The 20380-nt window shown below is 36.3% G+C and overlaps 1 protein-coding gene and 1 long non-coding RNA gene across 2 annotated transcripts in view; one reads left to right on the top strand and one right to left on the bottom strand.

The window, feature by feature from the left end:
- LOC114025339 overlaps nucleotides 1–18087 on the top strand; it is a 42258-nt gene extending 24171 nt beyond the window's left edge. Inside the window, exons 3-6 of the long non-coding RNA XR_003567011.1 lie at nucleotides 1900–2026; nucleotides 4907–5005; nucleotides 15399–15599; nucleotides 17868–18087. This is a non-coding gene — a long non-coding RNA (uncharacterized LOC114025339). The remainder of the gene's footprint in view (nucleotides 1–1899; nucleotides 2027–4906; nucleotides 5006–15398; nucleotides 15600–17867) is intronic.
- The window catches only part of BCAT1 (branched chain amino acid transaminase 1), a 71014-nt gene that overhangs the window by 18817 nt on the left and 31817 nt on the right, over nucleotides 1–20380 (bottom strand). The window contains exons 4-7 of the mRNA XM_027838757.1: nucleotides 19725–19835; nucleotides 14858–14977; nucleotides 10308–10471; nucleotides 4833–4975 (exon numbers count right to left, since the gene is read on the bottom strand). Of these exons, the coding sequence (XP_027694558.1) occupies nucleotides 4833–4975; nucleotides 10308–10471; nucleotides 14858–14977; nucleotides 19725–19835 (538 nt within the window). The remainder of the gene's footprint in view (nucleotides 1–4832; nucleotides 4976–10307; nucleotides 10472–14857; nucleotides 14978–19724; nucleotides 19836–20380) is intronic.

Raw genomic sequence — 20380 nt, 5'->3', positions numbered from 1 at the left:
GTAATCCTTGTATCAGAGAGGCATGGCACAAAATCTCATCTACACTTTGTGGGGAGGGGTGCCAAGTATTAGCTCGCTCAATTCATGGTTTCCTTTCTGTGTCATAATCCTTAGCACCAGCCCCACCCAAATACAGGGCAATGTATGTGCTATACTGAAAGTGACTTCCATTTGTTACCATTCAGTTCACAATGGTACAGAACAAAATATTAAACAGAGGAAAAACTTTTAAGTGGGAAAATAAAACACTAACACCCCCAAAATCTAGGATAATGTATACTATTATTATATATGATATATATATATATATATGCTATACATAAGTCAGTGAAAGGAATATACTCACTGCTATTATCTATGATAATCACAGATATTTAAGTATTATATGAAATATATACCAGAGGTAGTACATATTATATATGATATATATCACATATATTATTTCAATACTTTAAGGACCCATGATTTTAGTAGTAAGGATATTCCTTTCACTGATTCATATTGCAATTCTTCTATAACTAATAACAAGTTAGCCTTGTAAGGCAAAGAAACATTTATAAAGGAAAACAATAAATTGGGAAAATAGAAATATTCTTTGCTCACAGAGAAGTCAAGTCAATATTTTCTTAATTTCATCAGTACCGTGCCAATCCCACTACCAAAGGAATGCTTTATTGAGTTAGAAAAAAATAACAATTCATTTAGAAGAACAAAAGGTCAAGAATATTAAGGGAATTAGTAGAAAAAGTGGGAACCAAGGGGCCTAGCAGTACCAGATATCAAAGCAGTAATTATTAAAATTATTTGGTCATGATTAAGAAACAGATTGATCAGGGCAGCTAGGTACCAAAATGGATAGAGCTACGGCTTTGGAGTCAGGAGGATCTGAGTTCAAATCTGGTCTCAGACATTTGACACTTACTATCTGTGTGACCCTAGGCAAGTCACTTAATCCCAATTGCCTCATCAAAAAGCAAAAAAAAAATTAAAATATATTGATCAGTAGAACACTTCAAGTGAACACAGAGTAGACTGTTATTGGATAAACCCCCAAAACTAAAGCTATTAAAGAAAAAACAAACTGGTAGAAAAAATTGGAAAGTAGTCTAATAGAAACTAGGTATAAATTTCATATTTTATACCAAGATGAGCTCCAAATGTATACATGACTTTATATATACATAAAGAGTGAAATCAAACAAATTAGAAATTATTTTTCAGATCTGTGGCTAGGGGAAGAATGATCAAGTAAAGGATTGACAGGATCAATAAAGATAAAATGAACAATTTTGATGATGTGAAAGTTTTTGCACAGACAAAACCAATGCAGCCAAAATTAGAAGAAAAACAGGTAAGTGGGGAAAACATTTCTCAGATAAGGGTCTCATTTCCAAGAAATGAGGAACTGCTTCAAAAGAACCATTCCTCAAGTGAAAAACCAAACTATCAATACTCATATTTGAAAAAATGTTCCAAATCACTAATTAGAAAAATTCAAATTAAAGATTCTACCTCTCACCCATCAGATTGGCAAAGTAGGCAAAAAACGAAAACGACAAAAATTGGAGGCTAGGGAAAAAACAGACACATTAAAGCACTGTTGGTAGATCTGTACATTGGTTCTGCCACTACGCAAAACAACTACAATAATAGCTAGCATTTATAGAGTGCTTTAAGATTTGCAAAGATATATGTACATATACATGCATGTATGTATGTATGTATACATATATGTATATATCAAGTAGTATATGTATACACACGTTTGTCTATAATATACATTCTATAAATATATAAATATTATGTGTGTGTGTGTGTGTGTGTGTATATATATATATTATATATATAAAATCTCATCTGATTCTCACAACAACCTTGTATATTATCCCCATTTTGCAGATGAAGAAACAGAGGATGACAGAGGTTGTGACTTATCCAAAGAGTTAAGAAAGTACCTGAGGTTCAGGTCCTACTGTCTGCAAGTACAGCACTCTTACCAACTGTGCCACCTAACTTCCTTCGAGAGGTATGCCCCCAAAAGAGTCACTCAATTGTGGTCTAAAAAGCATCTGAAAGTTTGGGTGGACTTTAAGTTCAATATGAGTCCTCTTCCAACTCTGAGATTCTGTAATTCAATGTGTCTGAGACTAACCACACCAAAAACCCTGAGTGATGTTTTCAATGTCTTCCCTGTCAAGACTCACTTTACCAGTGCTGGTAAAAATTACTAAAAATAAGTCCTAGTACTGATTCAAATTTATAGGAATCATCTTTCTGTAGCCAAATGACACAGGAATAATTAGAGGTGGCACATCTGCCTATTCCAACAAAGAAAACATTTCAGATTTAATATTGAAACCAAAACTAGGTCTTTAAATGACTAAGTATTTCTTAAAGTAAGATTTCTCCTTTCACAGTTCCATTGCTCACTATCATGAAACAAGTTAGTAGCTTAAAGCAGAACTGAAAAATAGTTTTCAAAATCAATACTTCAAAATGTCTGTTATTTCATTAGTGTGAATATTTCCTATACTGAGAGTCAATGGGTAGTGACAAAGAGAGAGTAAGGGAGGGAGGGAAAGAGGGAAGAAGGATAGGGAGAAGGAAGGAAAGGAAGAAGGAGGGGAGGGAAGCAGGAAGAAGCAGCAGTAAATCAATAAAATTAAGAAAACATTCAGGAAAAACAAAAGGAATATCACAAGAGAACACAAACATTCTAATTTTGTTACTACTATATTAAGTTTATTATATACCTAAAAAATAAGTTCATGTTTCCATAAGCAATCCTCTTTTTTGGTCTTCTTAGCATACTGAAATTTATGTTTATTGGTGATTGTTAAATTTATAAGAAATTACATATACATCTTTCACTGGCCCCCATTTACTGGTAGGTTGACTTGGGAATTGCAACAACTAAAAATATCTATTGCCTAAAAACCAACATTCTGCTGATGATCCTGTCTCTGAGTGTGGCTAGGCTGGTCTTAGCATGATTTTCCATAACTGGACCCATACTTGAAGGCTTTCCATCTGGTCTCTCTGAGAGCTTGGGCTACTCTAGTACAGCCTTCAAGTATCCAGGGTCACATTCACATTGAGAAATAGAAATTTACTGTCAGTTCAAAATCACTAAATTCACAAAATTTTAAAGGATTCATAAAGTTTGCATCAGTCCTACCTACCTTTACCAATATTGCATCTTCCCCCTCCCACAGGAAGTGAGAATTCACTTCCTTATATTTTTTTCCCCACAATTGACTAATCTGTCTCCACCTAACAACGAAAGTTTGCTGAGAGATTCCATGGCCCTATGTGCATCTTCAAACAAAAGAAAAATAGAAAGGGCACCTGGACGATTTGTTAATCCATTGAATGATTGCTTTTAGGCTGCCTGGTGGTGCTGGTTTGCTCACTAATTTTCAAGAACCAGGGTCTTTATTTTACATGCTTCCTATTGAAAACGCCCTTCTAACACTTAAAGGACTTGTGATTCTAGCTGTCTCATCCTAATTACAGAATCTCAGAATTGGAAGGGGTGCTAGTAACCACCTATTCCAATCTGTACTTGATTGTTGCCAAGAATTCCCTCTGTAACATAAACTAAAGGTGTTTATCAAGGCTCTGCTTTAAGACACCTTAATTGTTACCTTCATTGTTACTTAATTGTACTACAAACACAATTTTTTTCTTTTTTCTTTTTTTAACTCCCATCCATTTTGCCCTCTGGGGTCAAGCAAAACAAGTCTTATGTCCTTTTTCACTTGGAAGCCCTTCAAATACCTGAAGCTCTCACGTTCGACTGAAGTCTTGTCTCCTCTCCTCCAGGCTAAACTCTTCCAATTCCATCATTTTTTGGCATGGACTCAAAGCACTTCACCATCCTCATTCCCCTCCTCTGGACACTCTCCAGCTTATCAATGTATCACCCAGAATTGTACACAATATTCCAGATACAATCTGACCAGGGCAGAGTACTATAGCAACATTAATCAATCAACAAACATTTATTAAATGGCTTTTGTGTGCATGGCCACTATGACTATAAATACAAAACAATAACAACAAAAATAGTCCTTTCTTCAAGGAGCTTGCTGGGGACCATTACCTTCCTGGTGCTAAATATTACACTTTGATTAATATAATCTAAAATCAAATTAGCTATTATTTTGGCAGAGGTGGGGGAGGGTAGAGGCTGCCATATCCAAATAAGCATTTTCAGAACATTTAGCTTTGGAGCCCACAATAAACATACAGCTTTGTAGAAAGCAATAAAATGCCTGTAATATGAGAAAGATGAAAAAGTCGCCAGATGGAACAGTATTTGTACCTACTTACAGAGCTATAAAGGTTCTGTGGCAGGATAAATTTGTGTGGAACTTGCCTGATTCAGATTCTTGGGTTAACACATAATCATTCATGTAGAGAAATATCTGCTATCAAATGAAGGAACTTAAATGGGTAGGAGAAACTGCCCCTCATTTTTAAAATTCGCTGAACTCAGGAAGGCCAAGTTCATTCTAAGTGATGTAGTGAGTGGTCCTGATACAGGCACCAAATTAAAACAACAAAAACCTTTTCTTCACCTGAAAATTAACCAAGTTAGTTTCTTTGGTTAACTAAATGATGGTATGGGATAGTGAAGAGGCTAGGCAGAAATCTTCATGCTGACCAGAAAATGGTTATTGAGAATACTCATCAGTATTCATCAGGAACTAAGCCCTTCACTGAACTCATGAGAGCTTCACACAGCCATGATCTAAGAACAGAGAAGAGTTAAGTCTATCGAATTAACTTAATTTAAGAGTGAAATCTATTAAGTTAAATGCTATTACCTCCATCTTCATTTATCCAGTATAGGAAAAGGTTCATGGTTCCCACTTCAGTTATCTGATGATCTTCTCCACAGAGCCAAAGAACCTGCTGACATCCATGACGCAATGCTTCATTTTGGGCAAAAATGGAGGCACCATAATTGCTAATTGAGGAGGCAAAACATCAATTAGAGGTAATGATTTTCTTTCCCTCTAAAAAATCCATAATTTCTGTTATTTAGGGTAAACATATTCATAGTATTACTGAAGCTTAAATTTTCCCAAATGTTTTTCATGTTATCTATTCAGTTATTAGATTAAAATACTTTTACCAAGATATTCTGCTGAATACTATGTGGATCTTTTCCAATCTTCCTCCCATGTCTTCCCCAGGAGATAAAAATAAATGTCAATAAAATTTCTTAAAACTTTGAGATGCCTATAAAGCAAACTCATTTGAATAGCAGATTGTCTGACAAGACATCCATTTTACAATAAATAAACTAGAACCAGGGCAGTCCAGAATTTAGGAATTCTGGCATACAAGGAAAGTATCATCGTCATCCTTATCCTCATCACCATTGACACATATATGGAGTCTTAATTTTTGCAAAGTGTCTTGCATCTATTATTTCATTTGAGCCCTGAAACAACAGGATGAGGTAAGTGCTATTATTGTCCTTATTTTTACAGATAAGGAAACTGAGGCTAAGAGAACTTAAGTGACAGAAGCAGAATGAATGTGAAATTAATGCCTGCTCCCTGGAAGGGGAACCTTGGATCATATTTTTTTTAAAGTTCAAAGGCTCTGCATCAATATGATTAAGCACAAGATGTACAAAGTCATTATTCTGAGCACTAAGTCCACTCTAAATTATATTAGGATTAAGGAATGTTACATCTTTCCTTAGTACACGCAGAGTCCAGAGGAATAAATAGGCAAAAACAAATCTTCAAGTGATCAACAACATACCCACCTTTTATTCAATTTGAAAAATACTGAGTAGCTATTATATATATATATATGTGAAGGTGTTTTATTGTATTTATTATTGGACCCCATAGATTCATCTCCTGGTGGGCTGATTACCTTAGCTCAGCTCTTTATTGTACTCAAGTTCCCTCTCCGGTGTTAACTATGCTTTTTGTTGTGCATGGGGTCATTAACGCGTTTTTGATCCCTTTCATGTGTTTCCTATGTTCGTGAGAATAACATGTCACTTTGGGAGAGAAAGGAGATCTAATGTTAAGTTCAAAAAGTTAATTGAAAAGATGCCTGAGTAGAGCAATTACAAACGAATTCCATTAGAACTAGGGCAGTGAAGGAACTGGATAGCCTACCACCAAAAAACTGAGAGTCAGCTGTAAGAGTCGCAGGTTGGTATTAGAAAGACATGGAAAGGGGGAGCTGGCACAGTGGTTAGAATGGTTAGAGCTCCGGCATTGGAGTCAGGAGGACCTGAGTTCAAATCCAACCTCAGACACTTGACACTAGCTGTGTGAGCCTGGGCATGATTGAGTTGGGAAGGAGACAAATGAGAATCCAAAACGTAAATAAATGGAATTTCAAATAATAATTTAAAAAAAAAAAAAAGGTCACATTTGTTTTCTTTCTGCTTTATAAAAAACTTTCATGACCACCACTCTGTGAGGTAGGCAGTACAAGTTTTAAACTTCAGTAGCCAGAGGTTCAAAGAGAAAAAAATGGCTTTCCTCTTGCCAGTGACAGGGCTAATAACTACCTGGACTTGAACCTTGGCAGAGACTCTTTGAATACTGCAGGACACCGGTTAGGCTTGCCCTGTGATTTCCCTGAGGCCATAGACATCCAAATTGGTAATCTATCTGATTCAGTCTTTCATACTGCACAAAACTTTGAAATTTCAAGGATTCGTGACTTGGGTCAAAGTGGATCACCCTTCCAAGCCCTCCAAGCCTTAGTGGACAGCCTTCTTAACTTCTACTAGTGGAACAACTGATCATCCTGCAGTCCACCTGATGATATTCTCTGAACTATGCTAGGATGGTCCTCAGACTGCATATATCCAAGCATCCCGGGTCCTGTACTTGAAGTCTGTCCAGCTTGATAGGCTCTGCTAGACCCTATTACAGAGGACTTGACTCCACAGTCTGCAAATCAAAACAACGTTGGCACAGAAGGACTTTCGGGCTTTACCCAAGTTTAAAATGTTCCCACATCTTTATCAAGATTACATTGGTGGTAAGGCATAATGGGTTACTAAATAAGGCCAGGTATCCATATAAGTCAGTCTAAGGGGGGAGGGGGAAGTTTCTTTTCAAGTAGCAAGTTTGCTCTCCACTTTCTTATTTTAAATTAATTTTAAATGAACAAAAATATGATCTCTGTCCCCCCAGCTTTCCTCCTCTTTGATGGAAAGAAAGAAAAGAACAAAGGAAGGAAGAAAAGAAAAGAAAAGCACTCTTGTTACAATTAAACAGAGACCTTTTTGCTAGTGGCAATAAAGCACTTCATTTAGAATATATAAATCAATTCCAATTTTAGATTTTTGGGGGAGGAAAATTATTATTTATTAGAACTTTATCCTGAGTTGCTATTAAGAATCTTAAATGAATAACCACCCCCAAATTTATCTACATGTTGTTTTGACTTTCATTCTTGGATTTTCTTAAAGTATAATACACAAGTAATAAATGGCCTCTGATGTGGAGGAATCACTTCCCAGGAAGGTACTGATACACATGGAGACAGCCTGTTTTTTTCTTTGGCCCAATTAGTTTTTCCTTTGGAAAATCTAAAAGCCTAACTTCAGCTTGAGAAACTTGTCTTGTTCCTATGTGCTAATGACAGAAAGGAACTTAATGCAGATATAAGACAATACAGGTAGAAGTTCTCATGAATACAATTGCCATTAAAAGAAAGTCTCTTTTTTCTTTCAATTTTTGCATTCCTGGTAACATACTTGAGTTATGGGTTCTGTTTTTTCCTTCCCTTGTTAAGTGACAAGGGAGACTATTCTGACTTTTCATACTGATCATGGAACTTTTCCAAACCTCATTAGAGCTGCTTTCTAATTGCCCTGGGGTATGGTATTCCATTGTTGTTTTAACTCCTAGATACTCTGACCACCCCCAGATAAAAATGTTATTGTACTTTCCAGACAGTCTGCAGAGTTAACTTTAAAAGGGGGATAAGGTAAATGTGGAAATAGTTATTATGTGTTTATCCTTGGGTTAGGAAAGAATTAATAAATAGAGGAAAAAAGAAAGTCTCCTTTAAAACTGGCGTTATTAATGTAACAAAGTTGTGAATGTACTGTCTGTAATGTGTGCCATAGTAAAGTTATCTTAAAGAGTTCACTAAGGACTTATAGCAGTTGCTTCCATTCACTATTGCTTTAAGCATTCCAGTCTTTCCATCCTACAGAAAAGGCATCAAGGCAGTACACTAGTGCTTCTTTCCATTTGCCTGAATAGAGAAGTATATACACTAGTGAGGAAAGAAGCCTCTCAAAAATTAGTCCTGTAATCACTATCCAGATTTTCCTTCTATTTAACAGTGAGAAGAAACAGCTGCAGAGCGATGCTGCTGCTGTGGATGAAATGACATCAGGGCAGCTAGGTTTCCAAAACCATTCCTTGTCATAGGTGACAAGAAGGAGCCAGTTCTGAACATCTCACTCTCACATCCACAAATGCCCACTTGGCTATCTATTCTTCCAGGACAGCAGGAATCTGAGAGTTTTGTTAGGTCCTAGTTCACTCTGTTTCCTTCCCAGGTGCTCTTGGCCTGTATGCGTGATGTGCATTCATATTTACAGGATTAATAATAATAGTCTGCTAAGACTAGACTCTTTCTGGGGCAGCTAGATGGTACAGTGGATAGAGCACCGACTTTGGAGTCAGGAGGACCTGAGTTCAAATCTGCCCTCAGACACATAATACTTCCTAGCTGTGTGACTCTGGGTAAGTCACAACCCCAATTGCCTCACTTAAAAAAGACTAGACTCTTTCTCTTGAAAATGAGGAGTGGGAGAGACAGACACAAAAACAGCTAAAAGGACTAAGGAATTTCTGAATGCAACCACAGAAATCCAAAGGAATTTTACCAACTTTTGTGTGGATCCTTATATAATTTATAAGGATTTCTGATAGATACTCAAAAGCACCTGGAGTCTGCATAACCTAAATTGGTACATTTGTAAGGGACTCCAGCTCCCTTTGTCCTGAGTATAAAACAGTGTATAAGCCCAGATCAAGAGCCTCTCAGGTGAGTTTGAAGACCTTTGCAAACTTTAAAGTACTATATGAATGTTTGGCTATCATTATTAGTAGTATTTTACAGGCTTTGTGGAATGTCCCAGGACTAATAGGATCCCAGGTGGCTATGTACAAGCTGGCTTATGCCTTCAATGGATCCTTTATTTTAACAACAATAAATTATATCTAGATAAGTTAGTTCCCAATGAAGCAGCTAGGGAACAGTGGATAGAGTCCTGAGCTTGGGGTCAGAAAGTCCTGGATTCAAATTCCTCTTCTAATGCTTATTAGCAGTGAGACCCTGGGCGAGTCATTTAATGCCTATGTGACTCAGGAAACTCCCTAGATCCCAAGTCATAGACTTTCTAACTCAAAGCCAAGTATATTCCTGATATTGTTTTTCAAATCAATTTTTCAAAAACATTTTTCAAATCTTCCTATAGCCAACTACATGGTTCTCTCTCCCTCTTCAAATTAGTTTGTATTTACTTATCTGTGCAAACACCTTGGTGGAAGAGACTTTCCTTTTTGCCCTTTTATCTCCAGCATCACAGGACAAATATAGTACCTTTTTTTTTAATCAGACCTGGGATTTAATTGGTATCAGAACTTCTCTACAATTTTGTAGACTTGGAGAATGACCAGGAATGCTGAGAGGTTAAGAGATTTGTTCAGCATCCCATAGCTTGCATGTGTCAGTGGCAGCACTTGAACCCAGCTCTCCCTGAGGCCAGCCCTGTATGTACTATGGCACGCTGCCCTTCCTGTCTGGCCCACAGTAGGTAATTAATGCTTGCTGAATTGAATTCTCAGCGAAGTCTGACTGAGCCAAAGAAGGGCTATCCTCCAGCCAGTTGGCAGTAGGTATGATTATATTCAGTGACAACGAAGACAGCACGTCAATGCAGCAGGCACCTTCCCCAGACATGACTCCTAAAATACTAGGGCCAGCTTGGAGCTTCAGCCCCAAACACCAGATGGTCTCTTCTCTCAACCCATCTAATTGCTATGGCAAAATAGAACAGACATATGGCAGCAGCTAATTCAATCTCTAATTTTGGTGATTCAAAAAAGTTCTGGTGTATATCATTTACAATTGTCCTCCCATACCAACAACTTGCATAATTTGTCATTTAAGCGTCCTAATCAATTTAAAACACGGAAAACTTGAGAAAGTAGATTACTGGAGTCAAATGAGTAAACAAATAACTAGGAGAGATTCTTTCACATCATGGAGTAATCCGGATTTCCTCTTACCCTCCTACTTTGTAGTCCCCGGTTCCACCCTTCCAGGCTCTTATGTACTTCGGATCAGCCCACAGAGATACAGGTTTAAAGCTTCCACTTGAAAAGTAGGGTCCCACAGGACTCAGAATTACGAAAAGTAGGGCTTTTGTTGGCTTCTTTACTCCAAGGGAAGGCTTTGATAAAGAAAAAAACACAAAAAGCAGGGATTTGCCTGTGCTTCGTTTAAAGATTAAGAATCAAAATTTTCAATTGTACTCTGAAAACCGGCTATCCGTCAACAGGATTATTATCATTATGGAATGTTAATTTGTACACAGAACAGTTAATCTTATCAACAAAGAAAGATTTGACAGAAAGATTTTAAACAGACATTAAAGTTTTTCTGTTTGTAAGAGTCAGAAGCGGTTAATGAGGGAAAGGAAATCTTCGAAAAGTATATATAAATGCATTTTGATAACCTACCTATTACCTATCTGTTAAAGCTTGAAGGTGTGAGGTGGGAAAATAGAAACAAATTTTGATTACTTAGAACTGTATATACTGTTCACTTCTACTTAGGGTTACTATAGGTTCACATTCATATCTCTAGCAAATGTGAGGGACTGAGGCAATAAATGCTTAACACACTGCTATGCAACTACCACAGATTCCCAGACATCAGAGTATGTTCCACTAGAATTTAAGTACTAGGCAAAATATTCAAAAGTCTCTTCAAAGGAAGGCACAGAGACAAGTGACACATTAATCAATTTACTATTCCATGTAAAAAGATATTAAAGGCCATTTCCCATCATTACTTTGAAGCAATTGTGAAATAAAAAATATGCAAAAATCTCCAAACAAATAGTTTTTTAAAAAGGAATTAAGGGCAGACTGCTTCCTGGGGAAGAAAAGCAGCCAAATTAAAAGAGAAATTGGGGTGGTACACATTGTAGGGGAAAGATTTAAAGTCACTATATAAAGGTTATGTTAAAAAAAGATCCTTAGGCACTAAACAACAGAGGAAGTTGCAAAGTTTCTTAGAAAAGGAAAAAGAGTAGAGGCTCATTAACTGGGGTTCATGAACCTTTGGACAAATATTGGGGTCTGTGAACTTGAATGAAAAAACAAATAAAAAAATATAAAACATATACACACAAGGTTGAGTCCCACCCCCACCCCACCCCACACCGTAGTGGTGAAAAAAACTCTTGTTCCATTTAACCTGGATTGACTACTGTGATTGGTCTATACCAGACCTGCTTCATGCTACAAGGAGCTATAATAAAAAGCAAGTAGGTAAAGTAAAAAGAGATGAGAACCAACAACCAATCTAACTTTGCTTCTAGTTAAAATGCTAAGTGAAATTGACCCCAAAAAAATGATTGAGGACTTTCTGTGCATTTCAATTATCCATGTTTTCCCCGTTGTCCCCATTATCATAGATACCGAAGAGTTGGTTGCATGTACATGTGTATTTTAGATGGACCTAGATATCATCATTCTAAAGGACAAACAAAAATTTAGAACAAACAGAAAATTTACTTCAGTATGGTCCTAATCAAATGAAACAACCTGAAGACATATACAGAACGGGGTGTGTCTGGCCACAATGAAAATAGATGGCCAACTCCAAGAAGTCATGTCTTTAATTTTATTCCCAGTTTTAATAAAAAAATGACCCATTACATTAAGTGTAAGCTCAATGGGATTTCATTAAGTTGTCAGTTAAACTAGAAACAAAATATTTACTTTACTCAAAAGGGAAGATTTACAGAGAACTTAGAAGTTCTGGGCTATGAGGAATTAAAGAAGGACTTTTATATTTATTTCCTAAATTCCCTGTGGATGATTTGAATCTGGGTTCAAATCCCAGCTTTGCTACTTAATTTCTGCATCACCATGAACAAGTGATTTAACCTCTCCGGCTGCATAGCTAGGTGGCACAGTAGATAGAGCACTGGGCCTGGAGTCAGGAAGACCTGGTTTCAAATGTGACCTCAAACATTTACCATTTGAGTGATCCTGGGCAAGTCAGTCAACTTTTGCCTCAATTTTCTAATCTGTAAAATGAGACTTCTAATAGCACTGAATTCTCAGGGTTGTTGTGAAGATAAAATGAGATAATATTTGTAAAGTGCTCTGCAAATGCTGACTATTATTATTTTCTTTGGGTCTTATCTCATTCTGTATCTGTAAAATTGGGGTGTGGGGTACGGTTTGAACTAGATGGTCCAGGGATGATGAACCTGCAACCTCGAGGTTATGTGACCTCAAGGCCACAGTTTCTCCATCCCTGATAAGGACTCTTCTAGCTCAGAGACTTTGTAAGACTCAATTTACAAATTGTGATACAAATAACTGATTTAACAACTGTATTTTGTTGATATTAGATATAAACAGATGTGTCTACTTTTGTCTATATTATTGTATTAACAAAATATTTATGTAATGGGTAATTACGCATAACACATACCACATATTACATATAATACAAATTACATAACAACATGTAATAGATTATCTGAAAAAATAAATAGCAATTACTAGCACCACGGAAAATTTTCTAAGGTAAATTCCATTCCTCATAATTATTATCTTTATGTACATTAAATTTTCTTAATTAGTTTACCAGATGCTTGCATACCTTAAAACCACGATCTAAACAAAAATGATGTCCACTAGAGGGAGAGCATGGGAAGGATTATTTGAGTGAGTAAGTCTATACCAATTCTGAAAACCAAGCAACAGCAGAAGGAGCAGAAACAACAAAAATAACAATTCTTATTATATAGTATTCTAAGGCTTACGAATGAAGCAGGTAATACAAGTATTATTATCCTTATTTTATAAATAATAATAACTAACATTGATATAATGCTTACTATGTACCAGGCACTGTGCTTTACAATCACTATTTCATTTGATCTTTCAAGGCAGCTGCTAGTATCTCCATTTTACAATAGAGGAAACTGAAGCAGACAGAGGTAAAGTGACTTATTATCACCACTTTACAGATTAATAAAAACAAGACTGATAGATGTCAAATATGTGCCATGGTCACACATTTACTAAGAGCTGGGATACTTAACTGAAGGAAAAGGAAGAATCCAAGAGCTTCTTCTTTGAGGGATAGATGAAAAAGGATACATTTCATCACTGCTGCATGTAGAAGATCAGGAAGGTGTGTAGACAGATAAACATATTTGTTGTCACCATGTTTAAATCAACTTTGGTGACAGGCTGTCCAGTCTCTTACTTCAACACAAGCAATAAGCAATGTGGTACCACTGCCATGGGTTCATTTTACATTTTTATTAAAAAAAGTTTTCTTCTCCCTTGTCTTCTTACTGGCATTGTTACACAATTAAATTTCCTTCAATCCTACCCGATTTATGTGACTTCTGACAAGTAAGATAAAGATTCTGCACTAACAGCAGATCATTAATTTTCAATTCACCTGACAAGCTTGAAATATATTTTATTTGACATGGAATCTGGGGAGAACTAGAGTAACACCAGGAAAGTTTGGGGCAAACACATGGACTGATACTCAAATACGTCTGATTTTAGCTGTTGATAAGTTTTATCATTTTCACTCAATATTATCAACAGCTAAAATATGATCTTCTGAGATTCCTAAATATATTAATCAAGTTTTTAAGTAGGCTCCTCTAAACCAAATTACATTGTAAACACAAGAGCATGAAATGAATAATAATCGTATGGCTAATTTTCAGTGTCTCACCACTCATACCAGGATGAGATGAAAGACAGAGCTTCTGGCAAGCATATGCAGGATTGTTACATTGTGAGGTGGGGGAGGTGGATGTGTTACTTTAACCACAGAGCTGTCTAAATAACTGTAGTATTATCCTACAAATTTAGTAAATAGTTTCAACAAATTTCTCGAATTGGCCCAGTTCTAGGTCTTTAAACTGCCTAAAGTGTGGATGACGCAGTAATCAGATCTAAAACTGGAAACAATCTTTAAAACCATCTTCACCAACCCTCTCAGTATTACTCAGTTGCTGATACCAGCTACCTCACTGGAGAAGGAACAAGCGGCAACACACTTTCCAAACTCTATACAACTTACTCCCTGGCATGCGTGGCTCCATTTCTTTCAGATTCCTTTAGTTGGTACCTTTTACTGCAGGGGTTCCGGGCAAAGAAACTGGTCCCAGTAGGTCTTGCAGCCTTAACTCACAGGTCTCTACTGTTTCTTCCAACTCTACCACACAGTCGGCCAGGGTTGTGTAGTGTCTCCTTCCCTATCAGACTTAAAACTTAACTGTCTTCCCCATTCTGGTGAGCTCAAATGGTCCCCAATTACATACATTTACAGAGCCTTTCAGGAAGTACCTGAACAGCAAAGACCACAAAGGTACATACACACAGCAGAAATAATTTCAAATCTATTGCTATATAAGTATAAAAAAAAATATCTATTGATGGTATACTAAGGTGGTTATATATTTCAAATTATGAACTGGATCAAGCGGCAAAAGTTTGATAGGGGGGAGAAAAACGGAATTAATATACACAGACAAAATATGCCCCAAAGAGTCATAGCATACCTCAGTTCCAATAAAGGTAGGGCGGACATAGAGGCTGGCTGATGTTGAGTATGGAACCCATTCCTGATCCAATCTCACAAGTTCTTCTATGCACTTTAAGAGTTCTTTCTTGTCAAATTCCTAAAAGGATAGGAAACTAAATAAGGTCACAAGAAAAAAAAAATCAGAATTTTCTCATGTGCATTCAATTCAGCAATGGTTTATTAAGCCCTTGTATGTACTAGGCATTGAGCTAAATAGTGGGAATAAAAGACAAAATAACAGTATCAAAAAACAGTCCCTGCCAATAAGGAGTTTACATTCAAGTAGGAAAAAACAATATGTATACATATACAAAAATATATAAAAAATAAACACAAAATAACTGGGGAGTGGTTAGTACTAATAGTTTTGGGAAGAAATTATCGAGACTGCAGGAGCTACACTCCTGACTCCAGGAAATAATGAAATAATAGTTTAGACATATACAGCATTTTAAAAGAAAAACTTTGAGACAACTGCAAAATAGGTAATAAAAAATATTCTTATTCTTGTTTTTCAGCTGTGGAACAGAGGCTCAGAGAGGTTGTATCTTACTCATAGTAATGTGACTAGTATGGGAAAGAGCTGGGATTCACACTCTGGGACTTCAAACTTCTAATCAATGATCCTTCTCAGGAGTTATTCGCTTTTTTGTGTGTTGCGGACCTCTTGGGTATCTGGTGAAACCTATGGATTCCTTCTCAAAATAATGTTTTTAAAGGTATATAATAAAATAAAATAAAATTACAAAGGATGCCAATTATATTGATATGAAGTTATCAAAATACTAAAAAAAGAAAAAGTTCATGACCCTAAGTTAGAAAGTCCTGCTTTAGCATGAGCTGGCTCCTAAATGAAAGAGAACAGAACCATAAAAGCTCTAAACCATAAACAAATTTTTCATGCTCTGTACTTGTGGCCTTAAAACCCACCAAAAATTGTCTCTTTCCAATTCCCCATGGTAATGTTTAGTGCAATCACCATGGCCTAGAATAGAACCCCAGAGTCAGCTCAGATGTATGCTAATACCCTTCAGGTTCCCAGATGACAGCTGCCTTGTGGCAGCATGATTTCACTTCTGTGGAAGGGCTGTAAGCTTTTGTAAGTCATGCTTTAAGAGACTAATTATATCTGTGAGGTGAATAAACCTAAGAAAGATGATGAACATTCTACAAAATGGAGTTTTAAGGCATTTAAAACAAAAAGCAAGAACTAGCACATGCTAAAGATAGACCTAATAATTTATGCTCTCAACTTTGATGTTATGATGGCCATACCACTGTAAAGAAGGAAGGAACTGAGGCAGAGACTTGGAATATAGCTCTCTGCCTCCAGTTTGGAATGCCAGATTCTAAAGGCAGATAAGAAGAAACAAAACTAGTACCATCATAAGACATAAGACTCATTAGAATTTGACTAGTAACATCACAAGACCTGTGACTTTTTTCCAGGAAAAAAAATTAGCAAACGTTTCCTTCACTTTCATGATTCCTAAACTTTTAAGTCTCAAATTAGAAGAACATATCATGATTTTACTCCTTATGATCTGTCTTAATTAGAGCCTAAATTTGAGGGGCAATTCAGAAACATGAAATAGAAGATAGTATATTCATCGACTATTAATAATTCTGATATAAAGAATAATCATTTATTGACCTAAGTAAGCCCTTTTATGACTTCCTGAAAAGCTGTCACCCTGCCAAAAAGATTCACTAATCAGAAAATTCATCCTGTTAGAAAATATGAAATAAATTGAAGTATTCAGTTTAAACAAAAGTATTTTATTGATTATAAATTAATAAATGCATTTGCTTAACATTGTTAAACTAGTCCAATTTGGGGGCTTTAGGGTATATTAAATAGATTACTAATATCTTAGTTTGTAATATATAAACTCTGATTCAATGACTTCAGTCTAAGAAGATTCTTTTTTATAGTATCTTTTTTTATAATAACTTGTATTCCTTGCCTGAGCCTATTCTGTCAGAAGATACAAACCAGCAAGAACATTAGCAATTTAGGGGTCAACCCTCTGTCTCTTGTACCTGTTGCTGGCATCCCTTTACCTCTCAGTACACTTGTATCCTGGCTTTTTCCAGAAAAATCATCGTAACTTTTTACTGGTATAATACATTTTCCACAAATCATAAAACTATTTTCCCAAATAAACCAACCAAACTATCCTTTCCATGGATCTTAAAACTATTTTACGGAGTCTCACGCTTCTTAGTAGAATGTATTCTCTTCCCTTCCCTTTTTCCTGTTACTGTAGACTTATTTCCTATTTCTCAGTGTATGTGTTGTTTCCTTACAGTAGAATGCAAACACCTGGAGAGCAGGGACTGCTTCATTTTGGTCTTTGCTGTACAAAGTGCCTGGTACTTTTTTTTGGCTGATTTCACTAATGTAATTCTCCTTTCTGAAAATCCCTCCACCAATTCATACTGGCAACTGCTTTGCAATATTTAGAGCTCAGAGAGTAGCCTGAGTGCTGAGAGATTAAAAGCACAAGGTCACATTGGGCCTTTAATAAGCACCTGCTTAACTAAAATGAGTAGAATTACATGACACGTAGAAACATAGTTTTACAAAGATATCAAGGGGCAGCTAGGTGGCGCAGTGGATATAGCACTGGCCTTGGAGTCAGAAGGATCTGAGTTCAAATTTGGACTCAGACACACAACCCTCACTAGCTATGTGGCTCTGGGCAAGTCACTTAACCCCAACTGCCTCACCAAAAAAATAAAATAAAATAAAATACAAAGATATCAATTAGCCAAGAGGTATTTTTCTTATTTTTTTTTTCACGAGGCAATCATGTCTGAGGCTGTATTTGAACTCAAGTTCTCCTGACTTGAGGACTGGTGCTATATCCACTGTACACCTAGCTGCTCCTAAGAATTATTTTTTTTATTATATATATTATAATATATATATTATATATATTTTATTTATTATATTTATTATATTATTTATTTTATTTATATAGGCTTCTCCTATATGCCAGGCATCAAGATGTGTGCTGGGAATTTGGAATTTGAAACAAAAAGTGAAATAATCCCTACTCTCATGGAGCTTAGATTTGAATGGTCAACAAGTTACATATCTACGTATACAGAATAAACAGAAAGATGATATGCATATGATGTCAGGGACCTCACGTAAGTTTACTTTCCAATTTCAGGATACTACCCAGAGCTCCCATACTCAACCCTGAAGGCAAAGATTAGAAGATGCTAAATGGAAGTTTTCTTCTTTGGGTTCAACTACACTTTGGTTTTCTCAGGAAGTATACTGAGCTAAGTTAATTAGAATTATGGATAGAACTTACTGATAAATCTAAGGAGTTCTTAATTATAGGATGAGTACATTTCCCACAGTTTGTAGCAAAACGATCTTCTAATTTCTCAATAAGAGGTGAAAATCCATTAAGGAAGACTACTGCCTTAGATATGTTCAAGACATCTTATAATTAATTCAACTTACTAGTAAAGAACAGCCCCAGTTCCAATATATGTCCGTTCATTTTAAAATGTTTCAGTCTACACAGCTTTGGAAAAAGTTTAAAAGTAATTTAAGACTTCTAACATGTTTATTAGTGTGAACAGCAATCAATTTCCTGAAAAAGCACTTACATTTTCCGAGCATCATTTTTTTCTTTTCAATACTACAGAAGATCTTCTTTTAGATTTATATATGGATATAGCATGTTCAGTTTGAAGGAAGCCTCAGTTATCTAATTAAACATCTTTATTTTATATATTGGTAAAATTATGTATATATAAGGCTGACTTATCCATAATCTGCCATAACTCTTAAGTGGCTGACCTGGGAACTGAACTCATTTTTTGACTGCTGGTCTAGCTCTCTCTCCTCATTCACTCTCATGAACCCACACATATACAAACACAAATACTAATTACTGAGAAAAAGGGACAAGATCCATGATTTAATTTGCGTAGGGAACTGCCAAAAGAGGAAACTCCCTCCCCCAGTGCAAGTTGACTACCTCTTCTGAAACTTCAAGTCTTAGCAAGCTGTCTGGACTCCAATGTGTCTTAGGAAGAGGATACTTATTTATTGAGTATCCTTTTTATTCCTCCCAATCCCCTTCTTTTCATTATCATTCTAGACTAAAATTAATGTCTGTCTGCCAAATCCTTCTGGCATGTCAGTGTAATACTTTAGACTGTGTAGGGGTCTTGTTCTTTGGGGGTTTTTTGGTTTTTGTTTTTTGGCTAAGTGATGGGGTTAAGTGACTTGCCCAGGATCACACAACTAGTAAGTGTTATGTGTCATTGAGGCTGGATTTGAACTCAGGTCCTCCTGAATTGAGGGCCAGTGCTCTATCTATCTAGCTACCCCCTTGTTCTTTTTTTGCTGGGTTTTTTGTTTAAACTATCTTTCAAAAACTGTAACATTAAAACTCTTACCAATTGTTCTACAGTTAAGAAAAAAAAGAGAATTTTGACTATTAAAAAAAGTAGAAAGTTGCCTAAGGCATCAAGAGATTAAGTGACTTAGATTTGCCTAGAACCACAAAAGGTCCTAACTTGAACCCATGTCTTCTTCCTTCTAAGGCTAGTTAGTTAACTATCCACTAAGCCATACTGCCTCTTATTATGCACTTACCAAATAAATAAATTTACCTCCTGAAGGTTTTCAGTCGTCATTTTTTGAGAAGAAAGCAGGCAAGAAACAATACCCAGACTATTTAGAAACACAATTCATTTTGCTAGTTCCCTGCAATGACCTATTTTCATCCAAATTCATAGAAATTTATTTCAAATAGTATACTGGGGAACTCTCCAAATAAAAAGGAACATAAACTGTTTGACTTACGTACAGGCAAAGTTATCCTTGCTGCAGATCGAAGCATCCTGTCCATGTTGAGGTCTGGTCGAAACAGACGGATTTTTTTATCTACTCCTCGATATGCCTTCAGTCCTTCAAATAACTGAAGTTTAAAGACAATAGAAAATCTATTACCAATGATAATTAGTAAAAAGAGCCACTTACATCAAAAGACTGACTTCTCCAGGTTTCATCTTTCCTTATGTATTTAAAGTTGCCTTTATCTTAAAGGGAGAACAATTATATCTAAGTATGTTGTTCAGTCATTTTTATCATGTCCTACTCTTGATGACCCCATTGGGAGTTTTCTTTTTGTCTTTTTTTTTTTGTCTACGCAATGGAGTTGAGTAACTTGCCCAGGGTCATACAGCTAGTGAGTGATATGTGTCTGAGGCCAGATTTGAACTCAGGTCCTCCTGAATCCAGGGCCAGTGCACTATCCACTGTGCCACCTAGCTGCCCCTGGAGTTTTCTTGTCAAAGATACTAGAGTAGGTTTGCCATTTACTTCTCCGGCTCATTTTACAGATGAGGAACAGAGGCAAGCAGGGTTAAGTGACTTGCCTAGGGTCACACAGCTAAATGAGGCTGGATCTGAAACTCTTGTCTTCCTAATTCTAGGCCAAGTGTACCACTCCAGACTCCACTG

This window comes from Vombatus ursinus, unplaced genomic scaffold (assembly GCF_900497805.2).
Source record: "Vombatus ursinus unplaced genomic scaffold, bare-nosed wombat genome assembly UNPS02014830.1, whole genome shotgun sequence".
In the NCBI taxonomy this organism is placed as follows: domain Eukaryota; kingdom Metazoa; phylum Chordata; class Mammalia; order Diprotodontia; family Vombatidae; genus Vombatus; species Vombatus ursinus.
The sequence above is the reverse complement of the archived record's forward strand: the minus strand, read 5'-3'. Positions and strand labels throughout refer to the sequence as shown.